This window comes from Phaethon lepturus, unplaced genomic scaffold (genome assembly GCF_000687285.1).
Source record: "Phaethon lepturus isolate BGI_N335 unplaced genomic scaffold, ASM68728v1 scaffold16383, whole genome shotgun sequence".
NCBI lineage: Eukaryota > Metazoa > Chordata > Aves > Phaethontiformes > Phaethontidae > Phaethon > Phaethon lepturus.
Genome location: NW_010528552.1, coordinates 11,615 through 34,092, shown reverse-complemented (window position 1 = coordinate 34,092; position 22,478 = coordinate 11,615). Strand labels below are relative to the sequence as shown.

General features: G+C 35.3%; 1 protein-coding gene across 1 annotated transcript; it reads left to right on the top strand.

Annotated features, from left to right (window-relative positions):
* The first annotated feature begins 380 nt into the window (after positions 1-380).
* LOC104618181 (chromodomain-helicase-DNA-binding protein 9-like) lies at positions 381-14,885 on the top strand. Its single transcript, XM_010283707.1, has 4 exons — positions 381-463; positions 2,180-2,268; positions 10,906-12,508; positions 14,763-14,885. Exons 3-4 carry the CDS (start codon positions 11,072-11,074, stop codon positions 14,883-14,885), a joined length of 1,560 nt encoding a protein of 519 aa, XP_010282009.1. The 5' UTR covers positions 381-463; positions 2,180-2,268; positions 10,906-11,071.
* The last annotated feature ends 7,593 nt before the right edge of the window (positions 14,886-22,478 follow it).

Here is a 22,478-nt window from a genome sequence, read left to right as displayed (position 1 = left end):
AAGTATAAACTATGTCTTATATCAGTGAATTTTTCCAGTTCAGGATTTAAAAGCAAGCATTAAGTCTCTCTTCCAAAGAAGGAGATTTACAGAACATTTTTTTTACCATACCTCATTTAACAGATCTATAAACATACGTATTTATTTATATGTAATTAAAAGTTCCTATGCAATATAGCTTGCTTGAGAATCTGTGGAGGTAGATCCCTTTCTGCTTCTTTAGAAAGCTTTGAGTTCCTTTTGTGTGTATTCCTTTTTGGCACTTCATATAATAATCAGTGATTTTTCTGCTTGTATTTCTTGTATTTCATATTTACAATAATGTGTCATAGATCTGATGAATGCATATTTAGTTACATATGTGTTTTTCTTCTTTTCAACACAGGATTTTTCAAACTTTTAAGGACTCCACAATTGTCTCCATATTGGAGGCTGTTCAAGCAAGTGGACACTGTCCTAAAGAGTAAGAAACATCTTTTTTTTCCCTTTATTTTAAGGATTCATGAAGGATCCAAAACAACTATGTTTTGGATCGCCAAGAACTTAAGATAGTGTTTGTATTATATGATAGTAACAGGTGAATTAGGTTTCTTTTTTTACTGTTGAGCTCTTACAGTTAGGAGAAATTACTTGACTGCAAGTGTTCCATCTTTCCTTTTTAATTAGAAATAAACTTTTGAATGCCTCTATTCAGTTAATTTATATATTGTAAAACTAATTTGTGAAGTTAACAAAGAACTTCTAAATAGACAGAAGTTTAGGAATTAAAAATATATTGAAATGATGACTGTTAAGTGATTTCAAACTTTATTCTACTTTCTGGGTCTGAGGAGGACTTTTGCATGATGGGACTTCAGTATGGAAAAAGAGAAAAACTAAGAGAAGTTTTCTGGCTGTTCTGGTACAAAATTTGTATCACTTCACACAGAAAAAAAACAAAGATGGAAGTCTTTTAGCAACCTTCACCTAAGTATGTGTTTGGGCACATGCTTATTGTTTATGAGTTTTGGAAAAAATATCTCTGCATGTTATTTCAGTGTCCCTATTAATGTACAGCAGAGACATTTCAGTTTAGCAACCTTGGAATAAGTCTTGAAGTTACTGAATAATAAAAGGAGGGTAAATGTAACAATTTATGTACCAAATTAGTACCGAATAAATTTTTTTACTGGAACATTGCAGGCTTTTATAGCTGTTATAACCAAATTATATCTTTGACATGTTACGACATTGTCTCAAAGATGTGGGGAGAAGAAATAATCCCTGTGTTAACATGTATCACTGCATTAAGAAGTAGATTTTATCTTACTTCTAATAAAGATTAAAGGTTGAACTGTATTAATATTCTTGCTAAGGTGTTTAAGAGTTTGACATCAAGATACTGTGTTTAGGAAGGGGGAAATTTGTATTCATTGGAATTGGAGGATGCACTGTGCCTTGGAGAGAATGATGACGTTTTTGAAAGTGTAGCATTGTGTATGGAAAAATACACTGCTATAGAATATAAGTTCATATACTAACTTTTTGTCTGTCTCTCAACATTAGAGGGTGTTTTTGTTTGCTTCGAGGCTTTTAGACACAGGCCATGGAAGTCTTTACTTTCACCGCATGCACAGTTTCCTGTAGTCTGTGTAATGTTTTCAAGCCTCTTCCAGATGAAAAGAGAACCTCTCAAAGTTGAGCTCCTCTATTTACTGTCAAGGCAAAGAGTAGGATAAAACTGTTACGCAAGTATGCTCCCCTAGAAAGACGGTGTCAATTCCTATTGGCAAGTACATCTGTCAGTGTGTAATAGCACACTGCTGTTAAAAGATAGTATGTACAGGGCTTTTTGCATTGACAGGTTTAAAACCTAACCTCAAACCCTTTTTTTTTTTTTTTTTGGTCCTTTTATTGTGTCTTAAAGTTGCCCTTAAATACTTTTAGTAGTCTGGCACAGACTACCCTTCGACCTTAGAGGTGCGTAGGGTTAGGTTTTTTCAGTGGCCCTACAAAATGGGCACTTGACATGTCTATTTATCAGACATTTATAAAATCATGGCTACTAGTGATTGTGTATTAATTCTGGTGTTCTTGGTTTTATGTTCTGTATGAAATTCTTGAATTTAAAGTATTGCATTTGAATATATGCTCCTGAAGTTGGTTATTGTGTGACTTGTTTACCGTGTTTCATTTTCAGGTCTCTAATGATGAGGTATCTATCTGGATTTAAAGCACATCTCTGAGCTTCTTAATTCTTCATTAAAGAGATGTGTTCTATATTCATGGGTAAGCATATTTTTTATCTTGACTTGGGCCCCTTCCTTAAATATCTTGTGATACATTTTTAATTTAGCCCTTAATTTTGACCCAAGCTAGTTATTAAATCTTGGAATTCATATATCTAGGTATCAGTGCTCTAACTGAATCACTCTCTTAGTATTACAGGTAGAGAAACAGCATGGTTGTATATAGGTAAATAATTTAAAAACTAGTCTGTGCTTTGAGATGCCTTTTCTGATATATACAACAGTTCTACAGGCTTTAATTGGGCATCTTACCATACATCTTGTGAATTTAGTGTTTTGGGAAGAAGGAAGCTCTGTCCTGGAAAGCAAGAAAAGGAAAGAATGTGAATGTTGTGCAGTTAGAAAAAACAGTAGAAACAAAGCAACCACAAAAATCTCACTAGAAAATACGAATTTTTCTGAGTGCTACTAGTATTTTTAGTTTTTGTAGGTCTCTAAATAAAATAGTTAAGATTACTTCATACACTACAAAATTTGTTATAACGAGTTCTCCCCATCTATTAAGCACTGCTTGCTGAAATATTATTTTGAGAGTTTATAAATTTACTTTGAGTTAAAAAGCAATGTTAAAATGGATCTCTTAATGACATATAGGAAGCAGCCCAAACACATGCTGTGGGACTTTCTGATATTATGCTCTTGTATACAGAGTTCTGTGATATCCTTTCTCTTTGGTGTGGTTTTGCTCTGTTCAGCTTAAGCAAAGCTGCTCTCAGTAAAGAAGTGGTCCCATTCACAGTGAAGGCAAACATCTTTGAGAATGGTAGAAATGTGTCTTCAGTGGCATTGGAAGATGGATTTTCTTTCCAAGTGAAATGTCACTTACGTTGGTTGACTTGAACTTTTATGAATGACCATAACAATTGACAGTTACTGATTTTTTTTTTTTCTATAAATCTTTAATATTCCCCGAGGCTACCTGCTTGAGGAGAAAGGAGGAGAGGTGGTAGAAGGGAGTTTGTGCATGACTCGAGTAGGGGGGAAACAGTTACATGAGGTGTTTGGTGCAAGCAAAACAAGTGTAGGTATGAAAACAGGCTCTTCTGAATTACTGAAAAACACACACAAGCCAGTTGGCTCCAGTTCTGTGCTCTTACTCAAGAGTTGGACCTGTAGCCATGGACTGGAACCTAGTCCTGAGAATTTACTTCAGGACCGTCGGTTTCAAATCTTTCTCTTCCTAATCTTCAAATCAAAATACAGAGTACTTCAGTTATCTATTGAGTGTTTAGCATGATGTCTGTGAATTCTGTAGCCGAAGAGAATTGTAAACGAAACTGGTATTTGGATGGGTGGCTCATTACTTGAAAAATAATTATTTTCATAATTTTATAACATAAGCATTCCAATAAAAAGAAATCTTAAAATAAAATAATGCACATTTATATATCAAATTGGAAGTGTATTTTTTTATTTAATGAAATAGATTACCCAAGCAAGTTTTCTCCTAATTTTTGTGATAACAGTAAGATAAAATAATCTTTTCAATCCATATTTAGCTACAGATAGCATGGCAGTCTTGTACAAAGACTTACTTATTCCTTTCTGTTAGTGAATAAAAGAGTTTATCTCTACTAAATGTCTAAACATTCTTTTTTTCATCTTCTACATTGCTGGGGTTTTGAGGAAATTGTGCTGTCCCTTTGTACATTTTAAATTTAACATGTACATTGATCTTTAAATCTATAATAAAATACAATTTATATTGGCACGTCAGTGGGAAGTAACTTCTGTATTATTAAATTTACTGCAGCTTTTTGAACTCAGCCAAAGCTTTAGTTATAATTAAATCTGACAAATAGTGATAGTGTAATTGTCTTTTATTTTTAATATTGGCAGGGAATGTCTCTATCATTTCTGAATATTATGCAGAAGTGATTAGTTCTTTGAGTATCTGTTAACACACAGTGTTGTCTACCTCTTTTGACGCAATATTCCATCTGCTAATAGATGGGCAAATCCTACAAAGCCATAAACCTGTCATGTTGTTGTATGCTACATAGAACTTTGCAAATACAACTATTTTTTTCAGCCTCTCTGGCAGATTTCTTGTTTGGAAGCAAGTCTGTTATGCCTGGTTGGATTGCTTTCCTAAAAAAAACCCCAAAACAACCGTTTTGCATGCGTATAATGTAAAACTTGCCTAGTTATGACTATCTGTGTTGCCCCCTTCTGTGTGCTCCCTTTACCTGTAGTCTGGATTGCTGTTACATCATGCTTTTATGACTTCAGTTTTAATTCCTTTTGTCTACTAACTTGTCCCTAGCTTCTTCCTGAGATAGCTTCTGTTATTTGTCTGAATAGCCATCGTTTAAACTTCTTTTGTGAAAAATGGCCATCAAAGCCACGGACTTCCTCTTGTCTATGGTATTGTCACACATCAGTGATATAAAGCAGTGATACTTGGTCTATCAAAGTATAGTAGTGTGGATGTTGTGATAATGTGCCGAATCCTTAGCTGATATACTTGCTTATAACTAGAGTAGCATGTTTCCTGTTGTCACTTCATCGAAAGTGACGAACAATGCAATTATGAAATAAAACACTATCAGTAGGTTTTATTATCTTATATTTTACTGCTACTCCCACTTCACTTTTTCAAAAGCAAAATTTGTGATCTCTGTTCCATTCTGTTTTCTTTCGTGTTCACTCCTTTTTTTTCTGTATTCTGTAAAGGAATCTTCTTTTCCTTTTTTTCTGGTCTTTAAATCTTGTAGCATTCCCTTCATTTCTGCTCTTGCTTGTGTATGCTAATGTAGTATAAAAGGGGATCATCTCTCTGAGTCTTTCAGGCTACCTACTTCTTGATCTGTCTTTCTGACAAGAGCAAAGGGTTGTTATTAAACTCTGATGGGCAACCAAAATGGAGAAAGTCATCTCCCCTGCCCCTTGCAAGGAGCTGCAGTAACCGTGTTCTCAGTTTCCTAACCTAGCTTTGGTATTGATTCATTCTTCTTGCACACACACTTAAGGAAAGGAATCAAACTGGGCTGAGTGTAGCCCAGTTTCTAAGTTGTCACTTCTAAGTGGTTTTGAATATGTTACTTAAAATGTGGGGAAAATAAAATCTTAAAGTTTAAAAAAGTTAGAATTACACTAGTAGTGCATGAGTGCTGCTTTTGCAGATTGAGGAACAACAATAGTGCATTAATTTATATTTTGGTTGTAACTGAAAAGGTATTTTTAGACCATACAGAATACAACATTGTTTGTTTTTAAATGAAAAACATGGGTTATGCAGAAATGAGTATTTTTTCATTCACTTGTGCTTGTTAGATCTATTTTAATACCTTTTCTCCTGTTCTAATACTTTCAGAGCTATTTTAAAATAAACATTTAAACCAGTGTTAAGAACTAGTGGATGAAAGGAAGTATAGGTGTTCAGTTTAATGAATAGTGACCAGAGGGGAAAAAAACAAAACAAAACAAAAAAAACCCCAGAACACACATAACCCAAGAGTTGGGAGATGTTTCTGTTCTGATTCAAGTATGTTTGCAGAATAACTTAATACTTCTTGGAGAAAATGCTATGTTTTGTGCGAGACATCAAATGACACAGTTGGAAATTGGAAAAAAAAAAAAGCTGTTTAAATTCTAGATGCTTTAGCATATCTGAAGATGGCAAAGCTTGAAATGTTTCACCTTAACTTGGAGGATACTGTTGATGTTTCCTGGTAATTAATTTTAGAAAACTTCATGTTATATTTAAAAAAAAAAAGAAAAGAATAAAGAAACAACAAAGCAAACACTTCTTTTCTTTAATAGTGCATCTAATGTATGATTTTGTTATATAGCCATTAGTAGTTAATCTGTAATAGTAGTAGTTTCCGTTTAGTTTTCTACATAAAATCAGCTTGATTGGTACAAAGTTGAGAGTTTAAAAAACAAAGGGAAAATGGATGAAAGGAAGTATAGATGTTCAGTTTAATGAATAGTGACCAGAGGGGAAAAAAACAAAACAAACAAAAAAAAAAAACCCAGAACACACATAACCCAAGAGTTGGGAGATGTTTCTGTTCTGATTCAAGTATGTTTGCAGAATAACTTAATACTTCTTGGAGAAAATGCTATGTTTTGTGCGAGACATCAAATGACACAGTTGGAAATTGGAAAAAAAAAAAAGCTGTTTAAATTCTAGATGCTTTAGCATATCTGAAGATGGCAAAGCTTGAAATGTTTCACCTTAACTTGGAGGATACTGTTGATGTTTCCTGGTAATTAATTTTAGAAAACTTCATGTTATATTTAAAAAAAAAAAGAAAAGAAAAAAGAAACAACAAAGCAAACACTTCTTTTCTTTAATAGTGCATCTAATGTATGATTTTGTTATATAGCCATTAGTAGTTAATCTGTAATAGTAGTAGTTTCCGTTTAGTTTTCTACATAAAATCAGCTTGATTGGTACAAAGTTGAGAGTTTAAAAAACAAAGGGAAAAACTAAATACTAGTAAGAAATATTGCTGAGTGCCTTAGGGTTCTATTATATTTTAAAAAGCATAACAAAACCCACTGCAGAAAATTCTAAATTTACCTAATGTCCTATAGTTGGTAAATATTGTTGAAGCAATTCTAGCTGATAGGGGGCAGTAACTTCTCAAATTCAAGTACAACCACCATAGTCTTCTAGTTGCTTCGTCAGGTTGTACCTCTGTTGTGGTGGTCATTTTATTGTCTAAAACTGGTCCAAGCAGTTCTTAGACATTGCTGAATCTTGCTAACTTTAAGCTGGGTAAAGGTTAATACTAAATCAGTAGACAATAATGGTAGAGGATTTGGATGTACAAAGTATTAGAATTAACTTAGTTTTTACAAGAAGTGTAACTTCATCATAAATTCTCAATGTAAGAGGGCACTAAGATGTCAATTTGAATTTACTAAGAGAAATCAAACTTTAGATTGCTGTAAAATTGAATTATTTACCGTAACAGTGATGGCTTGCTGTGAAATACTTACGTTTTGACAAAACAAAGTCCTCCTATTAAGGAAGAAGGAAGACCTCTTTTTCCTCTTCTTTTTTTTTTTTCTTTTTTACACATTCTCCTCCTTCTACTTATTGAGTAGGGATTCAGAACTACTTTCCCTGTTCTGACTAAAATGCAGCTCCAACAGGAGCTTATCTTCCAGGAGGAGTATTTTGGAACTGGTACTATAAAACACTGGCTGCCATTGCATTGATAAGCTTGTAGTTGTCAAGTCTAATAGATTTAAAGTCTTCAAAATATTTATTTCCTTGAATACTTTTCTGCCAGCTGAAGGTAAAAGCATGTCCAAAGTTCAAATTGGTACCACAAATCTGTTCAGGAAAGGAGGCGGCTTCATGAAAGTGTATTAAAACATAATTGTAGCTGCCATCATTTTCTATAGAAGAGGGAGTAAGGACATGGAGAAGAGGATCACTTACAGAAAGCATGTAAAAAGTTTTCATGTCAGAACTTTTTTGTTTCATTAACTTGGATTTGAGGAGGTAGGTGTTGTGTTGTTTTTTTTTTTTTTAAGGAAGGGAAAGAAAAATAGTACTTGTGTGCCAATTAAGTTTGGAAATTCATCACAGTTTGCCTTCATATGCCTTCAAAATTTGCAAGCTGAGCATCTAATGTTTCCAAGAATAGCAGAGAGAAACAAAAAGGACAATTGCTCAATAAATTTGGAAGGTGACTTTGTGTGAAAGGCTAAAGGCTAGTTTCTCCAATATCCTTGAATTTCCAAGTTATGCTGTTCTTTGGGCTGAACAAACATGATGGATTCTGCAGACAAGGAAGAAAAAGGCTAGGTGTAAAAGTACTCTGGTCACAAAGCAAGGTGTCTTTGCAACAGAGTTGTGTTCAGGCTATCTACAGCAGTACCCTTTCCAAAAGAGGGTTGGGTTGGGTTGTTTTGTTTTGTTTTCCCACTTTGTGATCTCCTCTTTACAGAACCGCTTTCTTCATAATAAATTTACATTGGTCTAATTAGCTGGGAGAGGTTTCTCATGTATCCAGCCTTCATATTTCTTGGTTTGGAAGTTCATCTGTACTATCCATCTTGCTTGGATCCTTGAAGTAAAGCTGATATCTTCTAGTTACATTTCCTTTTTATACCTACTAAGATTTATTTGCTTTATAAATCTTTTGCATTTTAAAAAGAGAGTTTGTATTATTTGTTTCTTACTTCCTCCCTTTATTCTTTATGCTAAAAGAAAATAGGAAAAACGAAGATGAAAAGTGTTTCTTTGGCTTTAAGCAAAGAAGCAAATTTCTGTGAGGCAAGCTTAGTGTCACAACTGCAGTGACACCAGCTGTTATGCATGGGGTTTTTTTTTCCATTTTTTACTAGAAAGGTACGCAGTAGTCAAAACATAAAGATATTGTATGTGTTTTTTCAATACCGGTTTGTTTTAGCCTGGTTTAGTTCTAAGCTACTATGTGGTTAAACTCAAGTTAATTTCTATAGGGTGGCTAGCCCATATGTCACTTACCCTTTAAAAAAAAATAACTAATTTTTACATCCTACTGTATCTATAGCGTTAAAGATGGAAGAAATCTCTCGTCCTATTTTTTTCAAGTTAGCACAAATTGAATAGACTTCCTTACAAATCACAGTGAAATACAGTTTATCTCTGGGCATAACCAAGGAGCTGTATGCAGTCTATTCTACTCGGTCTCAATATGTAAACTGTCATTGATACAGGCTTCAAATTTGAGTTTCTAAGAGCAGAGTCCTTGATAGCCTGGAACATGACATTTTACACATGGCTACCATAATTTCCATCTGTCTTTCCCCAGATGGGGGTTTCTTTAATTAGATCACTTATTCTGTGTCTATGATATTCTTTCATTGTACTTAATCTGACCTGATCATCTTCTCTTAGCTAAAATAGCTCTCCCTGACTTACCTTTTGATATCCTAAGTTATGAGAGATGATTGTATTAGAAATGTTACAAAAGTCTAAAACAATGCCACATCATCTACCTGGATCCTCATGTTGGTTTATCATGCATTGGAAGGTGTTTGATACTGGGCAAGTCATCATTCTGTTGCTTTGAATCATAAGCGGACAACTTGATCGGCGTTAGAAGGTAACGGGGTCTAATTTGTGTTAGTGTTTCCTTTAACCTGGGACTTGAGGAAGTCCTAACTTTAAGCAGCAAGTTCTACATGTATCATCTGGAATCCACAGCTACTTTGCTATGCTAAGCTGTAACCTTCCTAAGCTTCTCTGCCGTTTTTATAGGATGCTTGTTCTCTATTCTCATAGTAATTAACCTCATACCAATCCGTACTCAATAGATGTCACCAGTTGATGTCTTTCAGTGTGATACAGGATCCATTTGTTCTTTTTTCTGCATAGACCAGAAATTTTATATACCCAAACCCTCAACAAGGTTTATTAATTTAGGTTAGGCTTTATTCTGACTATGGTAACAACACTTTCAGTGGACTAGGAATAGAAGCAGAATAGGTTTTCATCAGCTTGTCAAAGACTACATTGTACTTAATGGGTTCGGCATGAACATTGTCCATCAGAGAATATTTCAGATTTCCAGGGTGTCCATTTCTGGAAGGATCCTATACTCATTCTTAGGAGAATTCATTAATGAAGAATTGCAATTGAAATGGAGGAAGAGAGTATGAAGGTGAGCTTTAGTAGTAGGGTCAGGAGTTAAAAGCTGTGGTTGTTTTCTTTCCTTCTTTTCTTTATAGTAATTAGATATATGTATTGACAGGATAAAGGACTGGTTATTCCATGAAGATGCCCATTTAAAGTGATTGCTCCTCTATTCTCAAGGTTTAGTAGTTCTCTGCAGAGGTAAATGATCAGACACACATTTCCATTCATTCCCCATTCTGTTTGATTACACTACAAATGTCAAAGTTTTTAGGCTAAAGTTAAATTAACCATCCTTGTCAGTTCTTCTTGCCTGAAGTCCCTGACTGCAAACTAATTCACTGGTGATCACTCAGTGATATTATGAATAAATAAAAAAGAAAAAACAACTTTTGTTTCAAAACTATGTAAGTGTGTGAACTCTGAACCAAAGGTAGTTCTTTTCCTGTGTTTATCTTTGACTGCATCACCATATTCATCCTCTTGTCTTTCCTTTAAATAAGAGTTCAGTTATGTCTTTAAGTGAAATACTTTTTTTTTTTTTCCAAAATCTTACGTAATGCAACTCAAATAGAAGAAACAGAGTATCTCAGCTTTTCCTACTAAGGTCAAGGTAGCTTTGTTTTTTACACGTAGTTTATAACCTCTCAAGTTCCTTGTTTAAACATACAGAATTATTGTGTACATTTTATGCATTATATGATTTCTTTCTACAAACAAATCTTAATTCTGGACTACTAAAACACACAATTCAGTTAAAATTTGGTGGTTTCAATGAACATGGCAAAGGAGAATCTAAAAGTGTGCTTACCTAATAGAGCAAACAATGGAAAAAATGCAACTTTTTTTTTTAAACGCTGCACAGGGCATTGAGTATAAGCAAAAATAAGTTAATTGAGTTGTAGCTTAACTGAACTGTAAAGTTATGAACAAAATAGCAAAAATCTGTAAAAGTGTTGGGGAGGGAAAGGAGAGATGAGGAGAGTCATGAAAGTAATTTTTCTCTTTTTTTTCTTTTTTCTTCTCCCAAAGGATGCTTTAACACTTTAAGACGAATGTTTCGTCAGAGGCATTAATGGATGTTGGCATGCCTTGCATAAGGTGGTGACCACTGGATGTCATTTGTTTCTCTTCACTGCAGAGAGCCGAAATTGACTCCATTTGGAGTTGAGAGAAAAAGCAGTACAGACCTATCAAGATGACTGATCCTATGATGGATTTTTTTGATGATGCCAATCTTTTTAGTGAGACCTTAGAAGGTTTGTCAGATGATGCCTTTGTTCAACCTGGACCTGTTTCACTTGTTGATGAATTGAATTTGGGTGCAGAATTTGAACCTTTGCACATAGACTCATTGAACCATGTGCAAGATGGTCAAAATCAACAAAAGATGAGTGAGTTTGATCAGCTGAATCAGTATGATTCACTGAAACTTCACTCAGTAAATCAGTCTTTTAATAGCTCAGCTGACAATGTCTTATCACCACACTCTCAATTCAATTGTTCACCAATTCATCCGCAAAACCAGTCTAATGGAATGTTTCCAGATGTGGCTGATGGTAGTCCTATGTGGGGTCATCAAACTGCCACAACTGTTTCGAATCAAAATGGGTCCCCCTTTCACCAAGGACATTCTCAGTCTATGCAGCAAAACAAAAGCTTTGTAGCACACCATGACTTTGCCTTATTTCAGGCTAACGAACCACAGCATCAGTGTGCCTCGCTACGGTCGCAACAAAGCAGAAACAACACAGGGCAAGATGCTCTAAGTCAGCCAAAAGACTTCATGGAGGTTAATGTGTCTACTTCTCACAGAGTCAGTGTTAACCACCCACCTCCAGTTTCTAATCCATCAACTTCACAGCAGCCTCTGTCTGTTCAACAGTTTTCTCAAACTGCAAGTGCTTCAATACATTTTTGTGGGAATCAAGAAGGAAATTTTGATGGACAGTCCCCAACTATTACCCCATGTTCTGTCAATAATAGCCAACAATTTTCATCTCCTTATTCTTATTCCAGTAACCACATTTCTCCTACCAGCCTTCTTCAGTCTACAACAGCTCTTTCTACTAGCCAGCAGACACACTCTCTCTCTGACTTCACTGGAAGCGATGCCTTTACATCTCAAACAGGGACCAAGCAAGAAACAACTGAGCACATGTTGAATCCTAATACACCTTTGAATTCAAATAGTTTTCAAATGTTGCATTCTGCGCATCCTCAGGGCAACTTTAGTAGTTCAAAACTCTCTCCTGTGAATATTAATTTCCCAGCTTCTGCTGGTTCTGCTTCTCAGATAAGCCATTTCACTGACCCTATTGAAAGCAACGGTTTTACATCTTTAGATGAGAACTTACTTCATCAGGTCGAGACTCATAATGAACCATTTACAGGACTTGACCCAGATGACCTCCTTCAGGAAGACCTTCTGCCACAATTTGATGATTCTGCATTTGTTCAGGATAGCACAAGCCATGTTTTAGAGCATGACCTAGAACATCATATAACCCCACAGCAAGTTACACAGTCAGCTGGTCTCGTTCGGGCACAGTCTCAAAGTCAGATCCATCCTTGGCATTCTTCAGTTTCTAATCAGCATCTGCAAGACAGAAGTCGTGTAACTTTACAAGGACAGGTATGTAGGGATTTGGGGGGTAAGGGTTTGAGCTGTGTGATTTGGTCGATTTGATAAAATAAATAATAGTGACTGGTGCTTGTGCCAAAGCATGATAGCTGAAGTCTCTGAGCTGTTGTTATTTGACCCTGAAGAAGTCTAAGTAACTGCTAGTTTAGGGGAAAAGCAACCCAACCTATTGATGCAGACCTTGCTTTCTCCTGTCATTTTCTTACTGTTGTAGAAAGCAAGGTTTATATTATCTGAAATATTTATTCAGAGAAAATGGTGCTGGTCCTTCTGCTGCTTATATTTCCCCATTCCAGCAGAGAAAATTGGTTGGTTTATGATTTTGGTGGAAATGTAATAGCTTATTGTTTTTTTTCAAGTATTTATAGCAACATACTTTTAAGAGCTTTAATAAGGCTTGTATGGCTTATGTCCTGCAAAAATTGCCCAGGTTTTGCTGTTACTCGGTCCTTTGCCTGGTATCTTTGTGCTCATGCTCATTCGCTAAAAAGATGAACTTATTTGTTGTTGCCTTTGGTGTGATTAGTAGTAATAGAAAATATATACAAGGTTATGCCTATGTTTGATTTAGTTACTTTTGGCTAAACCAAAAAACTCTGCAGTTGTTTTAGTGTCACGTGCATTGCTACAGCAAGTATTAAAGCCCTCCGCATGGAGCACAAGATAGCATAAAAATTACATTGTTCTTTCTTAATGGTATACCAGAGAAATGAACTTTGCAGACAGTGCTTTTCAAATTATTGGAGAGAAATTACAATTGTGTGAGCATTGACGAGTTCAGAAAGACAATCCTGTCTCTTACGAGTGCTTTCTCATAACATATGTAATGTATTGAATTTTATTTGAGATATTAAGTCCACTTTTTTACACACTGATCGTTATATTCATCTGTATCATCATCTTCTCTTTTATAGGAAGTGTGTAAGTGTCAATAAATTGAAATATAGACTGGTGCTTCTGGATTGCTTTGGATTCTGAGGAGAGTAGCTAAGCTTTTCAAAACCAAACAAAATAGGGCAAGTAAAGTTATTTTTGTCACAAGACTGTAACCAGCAAAATCATGTTTTTATTGTAGCTACTAGAAACATCAGCATATGTGAGAGAGTTGCAGATTTTTCACCTCAAAAAAATCCTAAATCAAATAAAAATACATCTTGAAAATAGGAGAGACTTAATAACCAAAGGCACAAATCGTTATTCTTTCAGCTTTTAAAATGTATCAATCTTTAAAGCTCTTGCTGTGACTTTGGAGACTTGTTTAGTGGCTTTCCTGAGCGGTATCAGTGACTGCATTACCTGTAAGTTCATACCTTAACATTATCACAGTTTGGTACTGTTTGGTAGCTTCCAGCCCAAATTTGATTTGACAGGAATGACCCAAACTTCTTCAGTTAGATGGTTTGGCAGAAGGAGCTGTAGCTTCTGTGTGATGGTTATCTAGCGTTTCCAAAATCGTGAGACTGTTGAAATCCATGTACATGTGAACAGTGAAAGTAGGAATTTTTATTGTAAGCTTCTGTTTTAAACTCTAGTAAGAATTCAGCTTGTATTTGGAGAAGGAGAGTGAATAGAAATGTCTTCGACTTTTCAGTCTGTACACTTCAAATTAGAGGCAACCCTAACATCAAATATATACATGCAGACGGCTTTAAAAAGGCTGTAATAACTGTATTACTTCTCTATATTCTTGCTACCAGTATTCTCTCTACCTAAGAATATAGAATGGTGTCTTACTGGAAAAAGATGATTGGGAAGGAACGGAACTTCATTACTGACTCTTGCTTCTACTTAGCTTGCAGGGCACAGGCCTGTGAAGGAGGCAATGTGATGCTTTTTTTCCCCCTTTAATTTTATGTCATTAGTATATACATAAGGGTTAAACACATTTAATCTTCGGTCTTGGTTCACTAAATTGCTCCTCCATTACAACTCCTGCTTATGTTTATGGAGTGTGTAATTTTCAATTCCTACTAGTGAAACTTTTGCCATAAAATTGTGGTGTGATGTTAATAGAACATGTATATGGCTGCGTATTTCAGATTAGCTTGGTTAACTGAGGGATGCAGTAGATGCATTCTGTTGGTTTCGATAAACATCTCTTATTTTTTAGATCGATAAACATCTCTTATTTTTTAGATCGGGGAGGGGGAAGAAGAGGGCATAGCCCAAGTAGCTACTCTTGTCGGTTATCTCATAGAGTGTAGCTCCTGGTGAAACGTGCTCCTGTTTATTATTGTGTGTACAGTACCGCGGCAGGAGCAGCGTGGCCCGAGTTGGCCGCCAGGAAGCGGAGCAGCAGAACCGAGAGTTGCAAGCAGAAGCGTTGAGGCTGTTGGTCTCCCATGAGCATACTTGGGGTGAAGGGTGAAGAGGAAGCGGATTCCAGGAAAAGTGGGAGTGGCAAGATATCCAGGGGTTAGTATCGTTTGTGGGGAACGTGTGGGATACAAGCCAGGCAGCGAAAAGTAGGTCTAATAAAACTTTCTGGTGCTGTGACTTTTCTGTTGTATACATCAGAACCTTGCAAGACTTACTTCGATCTCGCTGACATCTGTTTTGGCACGCTCTTTTGTAACTAGGAATAGAGGGAAAGTTTTTGAAGTTTTTGAGGGTTTCGTTTTGGTTTTTATTGTGGTGTGGAAAAAAAAGCAACTTTACAGTATTTGAACTTTTTTTACGTTTTTTTCCTGGAACTTTGAAATTAGACAGAAAACAGATAGCTATAAAACTGCTTGGTTTGGCTTTTATTATTTTGGGGTATGCAATAAATTGTATAAATTAGATTCTGACATTGAGTTTATGTAATCAGACAGATGTTTAATGTTTCCTTCAGAAACTGGTTGTGAAGCGGTAGCTGTGAAACTATTGTGAGGAATGTATTGATGGGGGAGTGACAGAAGCAAACAATGTAGAAGCCTCTTTAAATCAGCAGTGTGTGTAATATGAATAGTAATAGAAGAGTATGGCAATTACTGAAGTTAAGTGTTTCGGATCTGTCTTTTGTCTGATTACAATTCTAAGAGGGGTTTTAGTTCTAATTCTTACTTTTATTCTTTGATCACTTTGTAGAATTTAAAGTTCAAGATGGGTGTGTTCTGTTTAAGCTTTTTACAAATGTGTGCAGTTGAACCAGAGAGCAAAAAGGTGGGGTAAGGGACGTGGAGGGAATATTGCTCTTACTGAAACTGGTCGTTTTTAGGCTAGGAGTTAGGTGTGAAGGGATTTGGGTAAGATTTCATGTGTAAGAGTCAAGGTGAAACGTTTACTGTTTAACAAGACAATGTCTCATACTGGCTTTTGTACAAGTTCAGGAAACAATTACTAGTGGATTTAATCATTTTCATCAGTTTTACTTTGATAATGAGTTTTTTTTCAGAAAGGACAACTTTTTATTTTATGAAATAGTTAATGAACTGTAGCTATTGGAATGGACTCAACATTAGACAACCAAAGATTTTTAATTACATTTATGCTTAGGTTATTTAAAATTAAAAAAGATCATTAAATACTTGTTGTTTCATTATTTGAAAGTAAGCATATTCATCACATTTTTCCTTGTACAGCTATTTTGATAGAAATTAATTTAAAATTAATACAATCTGTTCAGTGTAATAATACTGCAGAATTAAAAACAATCTGGTATGTCTTATGCTGCTATTATACTTTCTATGCCTGCTGTAATTAGATTATAATTGTAAATAAATTGTGCCTCAATTTTACATCATGCATTTTTCATCAGAGTTAGTTTGAGAGCAGAAAGTGAAATGGAGAAATGCACTGAAGATTCGTGTAGCCTTAGCATTGACTAATACAACACTTCTGGTCTTTTTAACTCCACTGAAAACTGTTTTGAGTTTGCTAAAGCTAAACAATGTATTCGCTTTTCGTAAAGTTGAAAAAAGAAACGTCAAAAATACAGGCTGCGACATTCAGTTCTGCATGTTGAGAAGAAAAAGGAAATTAGAAAGATAACGTGAAGTATAAACTGTGCAAAGAGAAGCTTACAACAATCTCACTGTGTATGTTATTTTGTAATAAGCATTTTATTCTCCTCTGGCTACATACATGAAAGCAGAATAATTGAGATGAAACTGGAAAATAATATTCCATTAATAATTTTAAGTGCTCTAGGACAAGGTGGTAGTCTTTGTTCTTAAATCAGGTGAATTGTTTTTTTCCCTTTTCTGACTAAGTTTGTCACATAACCTTGTAATTCGGTATATTCATGAATTCTAGTATCCCACATTTTTTTTTGTAACTGACTTGAAACGTGCAAGTGCTTTTGCGCTTGCAAGCATGAGCTTTCCTACCACTTGTTTTATAGCAACAGATGACATTGTATTTTTGGAGAGAATTTGTCTTGACCGTCTTGAAAGTTTAGCAAAGAAGGTCTGAACATTGTAGATGACTGGTTGGTGTTGTACCCTGGGACATCTGTATATATCAGAATGGCAAAACCTCATATATGAGCGTGTCACCAGAGATGAAACTAAGTTTCATCTGATCAAGTCCAGGCTTAGGTGCTGCTGAGATGCATGACCTGAATAAGTGACAGGCCTTCCACCTCTGGCTGTGTTAGCAGATGCCTCCCTCTGATATCAACTCTAAATTTATTGTAGATGAGCATCCCCTGGATTATTCCACCCATAAACATCTCATTCTGCCATTGGTTGCTGTTCCACTTGTATATGAAATCTTGCACTGTAAAGTTTTTATAAGAGAAAATCATTTCTCATCTAGTTATGGTAGTTACAGGCCAATTACTTGATAGATGCAGTTACAGAAAATGTATGAAGGTCAAAGATGTAGTATTTGTCAGAGTATATTTCTTACATTCTGTATAGTTTAATTTTAAGTGAGACTATAATGAGAAATACTTTAATGACCTGATCACACTATATATAAATTCTATATAAGAGACTGGCTATTTTGCATAGTAAGTTTATAGGTTATGGCTCCTAAGTGTTGTTACAAGGCTGTAAAATTATGATGCTGTTATGTGTCTTGCTTGTGAAGCAGTGGATGACAGGTCTCAATTTGCCCTACTTTGCATATGCAATCTGAAAAGTAAAATCTAGACATCTGTTCCAGTGAGCATTTCTGTTTGGAGAGGGGGCACATTCAAAATCATATCTTGTAATTCTGAAATGTAAAAAACTATACCCCCCCAAAAACCAACCCGCAAACGATAAGAGCCCTAAAACCTTGTTCTTTTTCCTGAAACGCTTAATAGTGCTGGTACAGCTCCCATAAAGCATATCCACTGTATTTATATTGTCCTTGTTCCTTTAATTGTAGTTAATTTTATGGATGGTGTCATAATATAACAAATGTAAATCTTTGTCTGAGCTTCCCTTTCAAACATTTCTAGGAGTTTTATGCTCTGGATTTCATTCTCTGTTTTTAAAGAACAATTTTCACTTCCCTTGTAGGAGCTTAATAAACTATCTCTACCACAGTGAGGCAGCAGAATTCAGTTGTCATCTCCCTGCACCTAATTGGTTTACCATGTATGTATAAGTAATGAAAGTAATCCTTCCACTGACCTTCTTTGTACCGTATTTTCCAGCTTTTTTTTTTTTTGTTTCTTTCTATTACTTTCAGTAAGGCCTGCACAAATACGGGGGAACAAAAGTGGCGAAGCTGTGTCAGACACACAGTGTTAATGAGAGGACTAGGGCAACATCTCTGAGCTTGGGTAGTGCAGTTCCTGGAATGAGCCAAGTCTTTTAAACTATAGCTGGATATAATATGTTTTCATTACTGATGTATGGCTTTTTGCTAATGATGTATTCATCGTTGAAGATAGCAATATTTTGATAGCTTTGTTTATAGTGAGATTGTATGAAGCATTTCCTTTTGTATATATTTTATCTAAGTTTTATATAAGCATTTCATACATTTTACTTCTCTTTAAAATGACAAATTGCATAGGTTGGGGAAAGGAAGTGAAATTAGTGTGAAATTAGTTTGTAACACATTTACTGATGAATATTTATAATAATTTTTAGGTTACCCGTTTTTCATTTGTCTTGTTTTTCCATTCAAAATACAGCTGTATAGTAAGGGAAAGACAAAAACTGCTGGACCTTTATGAACAGGGAAAATGCACCAGAGTATCTGCTGTACTGTTTTAAAGGCTTTACGAGTTTGTTAGTAATTGCCATCTCTGTTGGGTAGAGTTAATTGTTTCATCATTCTTTTTTTGAATCTTTTTTTGCTATCACTAATGCTTTTCTTAAGTCTCTCTAAACCTTCATCACTTGTCAAATAATTAGGCTGTCCAATTCTTTGTGTATATTTCCTCTTTAAAACGAAGTACTTGCTGTTGTAATGATTGTTATAATTTAAGAATATAATTTTTCCTGAGATAATTGCACACTCATTAAATGACTGCAATAATTGTCTTTAAAATGTGCCAAAAGAGGAACATTTTTGTAAAAAGTAGTTAACAGATGGCAAGCATAGGAAGGAAGTTTCTGGCTAGGTCAACTTACAGGAGTAATACTACAGATATCAAGGTGAGACTAGTTGACAAAACCAAGTAAAATAGATAGTATTTTTTTAAATTATATTGCAGAATAAGTGTGACTGAATAATCTAAATAATTATTTGCAAGCAGATGTCTCGTTAACACTGAAGAACTATAAAGCAATTCAGTCATGCGAGAGTACTGATATAATTGTGCAAGTTACTGTCTGGAAGAAGTGGTACCTAATTATAGAGAAAACAGAAAACAGACCCCATCTTCAGCTGTCTTCTCAAGAAGAGAAGATACCCAAGTATGGGTAATATAATAATGATATAATATATAGTAATACACTGTTAAAGCTGTAGTTCAGTATATGCCTAAAGTATAATTAAAGGAAACAAGGTTTTGGAAAAAAGCTCCTATTCTTCCACTTTGTGTTAATGCAACCATTTGTGCTATGAACTGTGAAGCTCGGTCAAGGTACAGAGAAACTTTTTACTTTTTTTTTCTGTCAGGCATGTTTTTCAGGAATACAGGTTCCTGATTTAGTTCTCTTCTTGGTAGTGCAGAATTGCGTACCATAGAAACAGTGGTGGTGTGAGAGGAAGGGGTGGGAAGCATAACTTTCTACAGTAGAGGCAAAATAACTGCACATGGAACCGCAGCCTCAAATGCAAAGATAGTGCAAGGGGGCCTGTTGGGGGACTATCCATTGGCAGCGGTAACCACTGATCTGCTTTGTCTAACGGTATTATCTGAAGTCTGAATTTTTGAGTGGCTTCAAACATATCATTGCCTCTCAAACTTCCAGAATAGCACTTCACCTTGAGATATTTTGTAGAAAATCAACACTTTATAAAGTGTTAGTGAAGTGTTATTACTGAAAGAGAAGCAGAACTTGTAAAGATGTTAACCAGTAGTATGGTTTTGAAGCCAAAGGATCTGGCTTTTGTCCAGATGTCTGTGTGCTTTGTGCACTCAGGTTTTACAATTTTTTAGCTGTTATGTTAATTCTAAATATAAGGAGAGATCAAAATAATTTCTAGCACTTTGACCACCTAACAGCCTCTTATATCTGGAGAGGTATTGTTTTCTTTGTTCATTATCTGGTTAAAAAATTTGTACCAGTTCCTGGTTATATGGATTTCCAAGACGGTGTCTACATTCAGGTGTTGAGTAGATTGAATTTGGGAACTCTTAAGGATAATAAATACAATTGAGCGGATTTGTAGGATGATGAGGCTGAGAATTCTCATGTTGATTTGACTAAGTTTGATAAATGAACCTAGGAATGTAGCTTTAGGCTAGAAGCACTTGACATTTCTTACATTTTTGAAAGCTGTGTAATTTGTAGTAGAGATGGATTTTTCTTCCGTAAATGTGGCAGGTTTTCTTTTGTGTGGGTTATTTGGCTTGTGTTTGCATTTATTGGGTTTTTTGCTCCCTCGATGTCTTACTGTGAAGGCTAGAGTTCTAATTTATATCTTAGGAAAATGTTCCCGTCTTTTACATACTGCCTTTTCAGGAGTTAGTTTGTATCTGAAAGCAATTTCAATGCTAGTAACATATTGTATATGTGCACATAATGCTTCTCAATAGCATATTGAATTGCAAACCAGAACTAGTTTCATAGATTGATAGGAAGGCAGCTTTTAAGAGATATTCATGACTTCACAATTTGGTTTTAGTTTATATGTTGGAAAGAAAAGTTTGCCTTAGTGTTAAAGAAGACATTGCAAATATTTTGTTTCTGAGAATTTTGTTTCTTTTCTTGTAGTTTGAAACATTGTTTCAGAGAGTTCTGACTGATAGATTTTTTTAAAAAAGTTTTAAGCTTACTCTTAATTGTTTCATTGTACCATTTTTTTTACTGAGTACCACACATGTGGAAGGAGAGTTCTGCAATCGTATTTTAAGCAAACTTACTAGAAAAACATAGCTATTATGCTTTTGATGACTTGCAATATGCTATGGCTTAAAGTACCTGTTTGGATACTTCTTAAGAATAAAAAATAGTGCTAGAAGATACAGTACCTCTGTATTGTTTATCTTCTTCACTAAATCTCTGTAGCAGCTGCTTATGAGGACTAGGTATGGCTCAGCTTGATATGTAAATTTTGTTGTTGCAGGAACTTTGGGTCTTGCAAGTCTTAAAAGCAGCAACCAGCTGTTAAAGAACACAAGTTGTCACAGGGAAGGCAGGTAAATTTATTTAAAGAACATACGAATGACAAAATCAAACATGTGTCTTACTGTCTTTGAGTTTAGTAAGAACATTTTTTTTTTTTAAGACTAGGCAAATGTACGTTGATGTGTCTGTGTTGTAGCTGCCATTTATATCATCCTATGGAGGATTCTTTGACCTGCAATCATGTGGTATTATGAAATCTGATCAACTGAAGATACTACACAAGAGGTGTGTTTTGTGGTGCCGACCCGGTGTGCTTTTTGGCTTAGTATAGTTAATTGCAAACGTGTACAGGCTTGGACTGATTTCAGGAGACTTTCAGAAATGGTGACCCAACCTTGTTTGCTGGGGACAGGGGTATGAGGGTGCTCATGCCCGTGTCTGTGCTTGGGGATGTCCTTGGCAGCACACTGCTGTCTAACCAGGCTGTCCTTCTGCTGTCTACTGGTAGCATTTTCTGTTGACTTTAACTCCATTAAAATTGATAAGAATTTGTCTTGTCTTGAGCTTTACACTGGGTCTAGTCCTGCCTCTTCTGCTAATAGCCAGACTCAGTTGAGATTAAAAATTACTGCTATGCTTATGTTTCTAGAGACCTGTCTTGCAACTTTTTCTGTTTGATCCCTACCAAAAGTTCATGCTCCCTGCTGTTTTGTTTTTTCTTTTAATGGTTATCCCTGCGAAGCTCTTGGATTTCTCTAGAAATTTTTAGGAGGGTTCTGCGGAGAAACAGTTTGGAGTGTTTGGTTTTTTTCTTGCTTTTGGATTTTTTCCTTTGCCTGAAATAGAATCCTGTTGGTCCCCAGTAGTATCCTCTGACTTCTGACCTCTATTTTCAAACCATTGCCTCTTTTTGATAAATTCCTTTTCTGTAGATATCTAGTTTTCCTCCTCAACTGCAGGGAAGGGTTTTGTTCAGGAATATTTAATTGAGAAAACTAGATTCAACAGGATTGGTTCCATTAGGCTTGCATATATGCTAAAGTACTCTTTTATATTGGAGATTCTGGCACAGAAAGCTGTTAAAGTAGTTCATTGAAGCTGACACAGAAATATTTAACTTGGTTTGAATTGAAGTGGAAGAAGCATGCCCCCCCTTTAATTTAAATGGAAATATGCTGTGCAGTCAGTACTGGTTTTAATGATATTGGTTACTCCCTAGGTGTTAATATTACAAAGAAATTACTTTTCCCAGTTTCTGTCAGTATATTTTAATGAATGTTAAGAGCTGATTCTTTTTGTCTCGCTGAGATTACAAACATTGAAAACATTTTGGTTACTCTTGTTAGGTATCGAGGAAT

Bases quoted from the DNA above. Each gene is read 5' to 3' on its own strand.
- LOC104618181 (XM_010283707.1), top strand. From the start codon at position 11,072: ATGACTGATCCTATGATGGATTTTTTTGATGATGCCAATCTTTTTAGT. The intron at 12,509-14,762 runs GTATGTAGGGAT...TTGTGTGTACAG, and splicing joins GTGTAACTTTACAAGGACAG to TACCGCGGCAGGAGCAGCGT.